This window comes from Melanostigma gelatinosum, assembly GCF_949748355.1.
Source record: "Melanostigma gelatinosum genome assembly, chromosome: 8".
Classification (NCBI taxonomy): Eukaryota; Metazoa; Chordata; class Actinopteri; order Perciformes; family Zoarcidae; genus Melanostigma; species Melanostigma gelatinosum.
In genome coordinates this window covers 10,770,873-10,778,392 of record NC_136641.1, presented here as the reverse complement: position 1 = coordinate 10,778,392, position 7,520 = coordinate 10,770,873, and the positions used below count along the sequence as shown (strand labels likewise).

Here is a 7,520-nt window from a genome sequence, read left to right as displayed (position 1 = left end):
TGTCTGGACACCACTCAGGAGATGTGGATCCACCAGAGGGAGTGGCAGAGGTTTGGTGTCCGAATGCTCCGCGAGAGAGCTGCCTTTGTCTGGTGAAAGCAAACAGATTTTACTTGACTCTTAACGCTGTGGCTACACAGGAGGCGTAGCGTGAGCAGCTCGTTCAGGGCAACGTATCCCTTTGACAATTATAGCACAGCTAACACCATGTTAAGGACTCCATTTTTACTTGTCATCCAATAGAAACCCAGATGGAGTCATTATTGTAGAACTTTTGAAGTCTTTAATAATATTCTGTAAATACTGCAATTCTTGCCTCTTTTTGAAAGTTTGGATTTGTGTAAATAAACCCATCACACTTGGATACACAATTGTTGCATTTGATTGGAACAAACAAAATCCATCTTTCTTGGAATATTGCATTGAAACACAAGATTGCCTCAAACTATTAACCCAGAAACTCAATGCTTTAAGATTTACATTAACTGCCCGAGTTAAAACAACAAATGCCTCTGCCAGCTCTACCACATCACATTTCAAACACAATCACCCATTTATCAGATTGAATTATTGATTTTGAAGCACACGCCCTAGCGCTACAGAGTGTGATAGTAATGGAACTCAGTGGTAACATGTTTAAACATCGCACATTTTTATTCAGACAGAAACAAACATACAAAACAATGACTAACTTCAGGATTCTCAGAAGGGAACTGGTGTGACAGTAAACTGTTCGGGCCAAAAGAGGATGAAGGGAGGAAATGTGGATAGCTGCTGCATCGGCCATTCTGGTCCCTACGTGTAGGAATTCCCAGAAAGGCGTCAAGAAACTGCTGGTTGCAGCAGCAGCCGACGAAGAGGGGCTTCAGCACTGTGACATCACCGTCTTCCTTTAGGTTCTCAGCAAATGGACACTGTGCCAGGCCCCACGCCTACACATTCAGTGTAGGCGTTTACCTAGAGAGAAGGGAGGGGTATACAATGGAGGAGTTATGTCTTCACATCATCTCCAAATATGTGAGGCAGAGTACTTTTTAAAGCCACTTGTTATAACAAACTCCTGATCTCACTTTGTGATACAGGCTCCAGATATAGAAGGTACACGATATCAACAAGAGTTATCTTATGGGTGATGTTCAACAAAAAACAAAAATCCTCACCTTCCTCATCCTCCTCCACCCATTGGTGGGGAGCTGGGACCTGCGCCGTGGTTAATTCTCCCCATCCGTCTCCTACCACCAGGGGGACCTGGAGGACTGAAAAAACAAGTAACAGAGAAGAGGAAAGATTATAAAATGAGGGTAGAGGTCAAATGATGTTTTTGAATTTTCTTTTCCTACATTAGTTATTTGATGCTCGATTGGAAGGGATAGGCAACATAAATGAGAAACACTTGGCACACTATGCTGAAATTCATTTAACTGCTATAGTGGGCAACAGCGTAAGATAGTATTTAAACTGCAGCTCCCATGTATGAAAACCAGTGGTTTGCATACAATTCAAGTTAAACCAGTGGTTTGCATATATGGGTCCACACAGACGACACTCCCATCTTCGGATTAGGGTACCTTCAACGTTTAAGATAGAGACACGTAAGGCATGTCCCCAGTGTTTGTGACAGTAGAGAAATGACTGTGCCCCTGAAACCTACCCTCTGCCATCAGTGAAGCGTGACGAACCAGAGTTTCCACCCTTCGTCATGTCAGGGTGAAGTATCGTCTTAAAACTGAGGACAGAAAGAAAATCAAAATGTGGACGGCAGTGTCACGAGGGAATATAAAAATATCACCTCAATTCTTTGGCTTATGACAAAATACCTGAGAAACACATGACATTCAGATCCACCTCATTAAAAAGTGCAATGATAATGGCCTAAATTAAGGTGAACTTCAGCATGCTGGCATGAGGATGCTGACATTACCGTTTAGCTCACAGGACTACAGAGTACAGTAACCTACTTGCACGTAAACTAGCCTTGGATTACTACAGTTTCCCTTAATTTGTCTAGCAACACGTTAACAATATTAGACAGCGAAGCACTTACAACAGGCCGAAGAAATCCACTGCTCCCCAGAAGAGATCGACCAGGTAGGATAGACTCCACGGGGACTGGGACCTGCTGTCCAGGACCTGACCTGAGATCGGTGGGTGAGACAGCAGGGGTCAGTTAATGGAGAACAGAATAGCTTGTGAGGTTATTGACGTTTAACATCAAACAGTATGTACACATTTCTTCCTCGGTTTGCCAGTTAATGGCTTAACACCGGACAACAGCTAATGTTAAGTAAAACAAGACGCACCACAGCGGGGTCCGAGACTTGTTACATTGCGTAATGTTCAATATAGCACACTCAAACTAGCAGTAGCGAGGCGATATGCTGACCAATATAGCAAACACTAGTATATACCCTGTTGTACAAAACTATCTCGATTATGTCAGCAGTTCTTCCTGCTACGCAGATCCAGCTAGGCTAAATGCTAACGAGCTAGCTGTTAGCTTAATGTAGCTTAAAGCTCTGCTACAACTACACGTTTAATGTTGAAGTGGTGTGTTTTAACTGAAAGTGTTCGACAGAGAAAGTTATGTCAACAAAACTGCTACTTATTTTCTCTCATGATGAGAAAACTGTTGAAGACACAAGACAAAACCACTCACCGTTGGACACGTACACCATCTTTCACTTTAACACCAGCTTCCACAGCTGTGTTTACAGCTGGTGCCGACTTCCGGGTTCGTTGTTGTTGTTGTTGTGTAATTCTCGGACGTGCCAGAGGCCGCTCTGGCACGTCTATGTGCAGCAGTTCTGAACATAAATAAATGAAACACAGCATATTTGTCGTATTTATTTCGGTTATTTTTATGAAATAAGACATTTCATTAAAATGGATATCATACCTTTTAATAGATAAGATGCATTTTAATATGTATGTAACATGTGGTCGGGTTGGAGAGTTGTTAAATCAACTGTATGGTCTTTTTAAAGGCTGTAGTTTGCTGTTGGATTTTGCATAACGTTTTCCATTCCATGAGAATACTTTTACCTCCACTCGACCACATCTCAGAGGCAATACTTTGACTTACTTTTCAGAGTACAGTTTACCTTCCTGTCCATTGAAAACCACGTATCTCCAAATTTGGTGATTTTGATTAGATTTCTTTGTAATAAACTGAAGGATTACGTTTTCCTTTATGGGTTGAGAAAATTCTTCTCCATCTTAAAATAATAAACTATTATACACTTCTTGGATTAGCTAAACAATGAATCAATGCATAGCTGAAATGGGATATTTGTCTGAGCCCATGAAAACTTTTGAGAGATTCTCACAGGACATGAAGACTACAAACATATGATCATATTGACTATGTTGCAATGCTGAAGATTAAACTACCCAACAGCATTAAAGTAGTTATATTGAGCACAACCATAACTATATTCAGCAGTAAAAAGGAACAGATTAATGCAGCACAAATATGTATCTAAAAGTATGATGTATTGTCAAACGTTTTTCAGTGCTTTATTTGTAATTTACTTAAGTAAAGTATCTGAATATTATCCCACCACTGTTGTATTGCCGCAGGTTGTACAGCGGTACTTCTAAGGTATTGTCTGACCTCATTGATATGAGGTCAATAAAACATCAAACATCATTAAGAGCAGTGCATTTCAACAGAAACAATAGAACATAGACAACTTTACATTTTTCAGTGTAACATTTTAATATGCAGAACAAACATGACATATGTTGTCTGACACTTTGTGTCCCACCCCTATCCCTGCCACAGCTATGCACATGCAGGTGCTATAAACATGAAAAGTATAATACAAAAGAAAAGAGGTAGCGTGGGAGGAATGTGATGACTCAGATTCAAATCACATTGAACTGTAATTATCTGTATTGAATTGAGTGTATTAAACAATATAATATACTGTTAAGACATCTACAGTATGGATATTTAAAGTATTAAGGATAACTCTCAACAGTCTACATTTAAATTCACTGTTTATTTATAATCCAGGAAATATGTAAAAAAGCTTGTGAGAAGCCAGAATATTGCACCGTTATGCATTCATGCAAAAATAAATCATAAAATCTAGAAACTGAAATGTAATTCAGGGATTTAGACAACCTGTGATTTTCCCTTAATATGACCAATGTCGACGTATTAGAAAGGCAGAAATACAACACGTTATTCTGTTCCACCGGTCTGAGGTGCAGGTCCTGTGCTCTCTTCACCCGGCTGGTGTGTGCTGCACTCTTCTTCGCTGACTTCTGATTCAGGCTGTGTCCTCTCTTCTATGTTGTACTCTCCGACACCGGCCTGAGGTTCAGATATTCTTATGTCTTCCACAGACTTTTGTGTGTCATTTGTTTGCCTTTCAGGTCTTGTGCTCTCTTCACCAGTTTTTTGTGCGCCACTCTCTTTTTCAGGCTCAGGTTTAGCGTCCTTTGCAGCTGGCTGCTGTGCGTCAGTCTCGGCCTCCGTCTTCCGACTGGCCGCTCCTCTAAAAATCCCAGCTTTGTGAAGCTCGCGGCGTATAGTTTTTACTGAGACGGTGTGAGAGAGGTGTCTGTTCAGCTCTGAGGTTATTTTTGATGCTGTATACTCAGGGTGCTCATCAACTATCATGAGAAGTGTCTGTCTATCCTTTTCAGTGAGCTTCGACTTGCGCCCGCTGTTCTTCTTTGCTGATGCTGTTCGTCCATGCTTGATGTATACAGTCATGACTCTGGAGACGGTTCCTCTTGCCACATTGAACAGCTGTGCCGTTTTTGTGACAGATGCACCAGATAGTCGTGCAGCAACTATTTGGCATCTTTCAAACTCTGTTAGGTCACTCATATTGCTTTAAAGACAGCCTCTTTTGGAGCCGACACACAATCCCAACTGGCAGGCAGGTAGCAGGCCCTGTAATTGCTCCTTAGGTGATCCAAAGTCCTCTGTCATATGATGTTTCCATTATTTTGTACAGTGGAGCAGAGAGATCCAGGGTACGTAAACATCCACCACTGTGTCTGGAAATGGATGAAAGGGATGATAATAAATACCAGAAAATAACATTTCAAGATATCACATTTGTTTGACACACTTAAAGTAAAGTAGATGTTCTGTGTTGAAAGGAATCCAGTAACGTTGACATCAGGACTCACACAACCAGAGCTAACATTTACTTAACAGCGGCTGTACGATGTAATCAAAACCATTAACACTACAGTGCAATTACCCAGCGGCCACTACACACACGTAGAGAAGCTCATGGCGTTTCTCCGGTTTTTATTGACAGTCACGGTTTTCAATCAACTCGATGATGTAATTTAGGCTAACCAGGTAGCTACTACATTAACGCTATCTTCCTTTAACAAAATACGTTTTGAGAGTGTAGTTACGTTATATGTTTACCCTTTTACTGCCACGTGAAGCACATATGGGTGTGCATTAATGACGGTGTTTTACTTACAACTAAAAGCATGCACCGCTGGCAGCCTGTCCACCGCGAACGTTACTTTGTCACCGAGATGTTTGGGTTTCACTGGGGAGAGGTGAAATAGTACTTCCGGTCAGAGGCTTTCAGAATAAAAGGGTCACGACTACAGCACATCGCTCCATGTATTTGACTTTGACAGCGTATTTTACATAAAAAGAAAATTGAGCAGTAGACAGCACTGCAATAACACTCTTTGCGATACTGTGTGTTGCACTAGAATGTATTAAAACATTTTCTAAAACTGGTGATGCAGGAAATAAGGTATTTCTCTGAGGGTCAAAAGTGAATACACGACTGGTCAGAACAGTGACTGAAAGGACAGAAGACAGACTAGTAGGAGAAGAACACAGATGTGTTTTCTCTTATTGAAACCATGTTCACGGTATACATGCATTGGAAAAATAAACAAAGTCACATATTCAGATCCCCATAAACATATACCAACATGGACCTTAGATTGCAACTAGTTGGTCACAGTCATCTTATAACACGGCTTAATGCCAGCACATAGGTATGGTCATTTCTCTCGCATTGGAATATAATTTACAGGTTTTCGTTTTATTGTATGTACATGCTACAATGACGGTGCCTTATTTAATACTAAAGACAAATCTACCACAATTCAGTGTTATTGTCTAAATGTGTTTACTTCCTCATCAATAAGTTGTACAAAAACATTTGAATGCAGCAGCCAAACACAGAGAGTTACTGTAGTTCAAGTAACCGATTCTTTAAACAATTTAAAAAAGCTTAGGAAAAGCCTGAGAATGTATTGACAGAATACCTTCAAATCAATTTTTAAGGCTTTCAAAAAAATAAAATAAACCAAAAAAACAAACAAAGTTAAAAAAGGGGCAAAATGTGGATTAAATGAAGGCGGTGGCTTCATGCAAACATGAACCAAAGTCTGAAACACAAGCACATAAGACTATGACCCCTCGTCTATGGTCTGGGATTCATGTCTCTTGCTCTCTTCATCAGAATTGTGTGTGTCGACCTCAGAGTCAGACCCTGGTTTCCCACAGGCAGCAGGTTTCCTCAGTTGCATCCTTTTAGTGTTTGTTTTGTGCCCACCGTTCTTCTTTGCTGATGTGTGTCCATGTGTGTTGTATACACTCATCACTTTGAGGACAGTTCGACTTGATACATCACATAACTGGGCAGTTTTTCTGACCGACAGACCTGCAAGTTGGGCACCAATTATCTGGCCTCTGTCAAAGTCTGTTAAGTCACTCATACTGGGAGTGGATGGGTCGACTGACTCATCTGAAGCTGGCAGACAATCACACCTGTCAGTGAAGAATATATAACAGAGCGGATGCCCCTGGAGCTGTGATACTTCAAAGATGAAGTTGGTTTTCACGAGGTGTTTCCCTTATTTTGTCCACTGAGGTGCAGATGGGAATCATTCGTCCTCGTCCTTCGTCCTCGTAAACGAAAACACAGTACAGTACAAATACCCAGAAGCAGCTATATATAATTTAGAGACGCTCAAAGGCGGTAGTTTGCTTTTTGTAGACTGTCAAAGGTTTTCAATCCACTCGACCGGTAATTCTCGGTGCTGTTATTTACGCTAGCTAGGTAAGTGAGCTAGTCGATTAGCTTCCCTCAACAAAATACGTTTTAAAGACAAATGAAACACATACGCGTCTGCACTTATTATGGTGTGTTGTAGTCTACTTACAACTAGTGTAACGTTGTACAGGTAGTCACGCTGCTCAGCCTACTGATGTGTACTTCCGTATTGTGAAGCGCGTATCGAGGCTTGTGTTGGTGACGTTCGAAGCCTCGCGAGCCAGCCGTACCACGTGACTGATTCAGGAAATGGTTCGCTGGTTTGGCGTGCGATTCGAAATATAAAGGGCAGCGAAACGCAATGGATCCCTCCTTCACATTTTGTGGACATGGGACTTTATTAGGCGTTTGTTTGCAATCTATTCGGGCTTCTTTTTTTGCGATGGAACCTGTAATAAAGAGATAGATTTCCCACCACCACCTTGGTAAAGGGTCTAAAATACTCGAGTGCAGAGGTCT

The 7,520-nt window shown here is 41.2% G+C and overlaps 2 protein-coding genes across 2 annotated transcripts in view; one reads left to right on the top strand and one right to left on the bottom strand.

Annotated features, from left to right (window-relative positions):
- The window catches only part of actr8 (actin related protein 8), a 5,511-nt gene extending 5,030 nt beyond the window's left edge, over nucleotides 1–481 (top strand). The window contains exon 13 of the mRNA XM_079272753.1: nucleotides 1–481. This exon is cut by the window's left edge and continues 48 nt beyond it. Coding sequence (XP_079128879.1) covers nucleotides 1–96 — 96 coding nt within the window. The 3' untranslated portion in view covers nucleotides 97–481.
- A 147-nt stretch (nucleotides 482–628) lies between these two features.
- Nucleotides 629–2,717, bottom strand: selenok (selenoprotein K). The gene is made up of 5 exons (XM_079272754.1): nucleotides 2,657–2,717; nucleotides 2,045–2,135; nucleotides 1,652–1,726; nucleotides 1,161–1,256; nucleotides 629–957 (listed from the first exon to the last, which is right to left on the bottom strand). The coding sequence occupies exons 1-4, from the start codon at nucleotides 2,673–2,675 to the stop codon at nucleotides 1,166–1,168; spliced, it is 276 nt and encodes a 91-aa protein (XP_079128880.1). The 5' UTR covers nucleotides 2,676–2,717; the 3' UTR covers nucleotides 629–957; nucleotides 1,161–1,165.
- Nucleotides 2,718–7,520: the final 4,803 nt, after the last annotated feature.

Bases quoted from the DNA above. Each gene is read 5' to 3' on its own strand.
- selenok (XM_079272754.1), bottom strand. The intron at 1,727-2,044 runs GTAAGTGCTTCG...TTCTGTCCTCAG, and splicing joins GTGGATTTCTTCGGCCTGTT to TTTTAAGACGATACTTCACC. The intron at 1,257-1,651 runs GTAGGTTTCAGG...TTGTTTTTTCAG, and splicing joins CGCTTCACTGATGGCAGAGG to TCCTCCAGGTCCCCCTGGTG.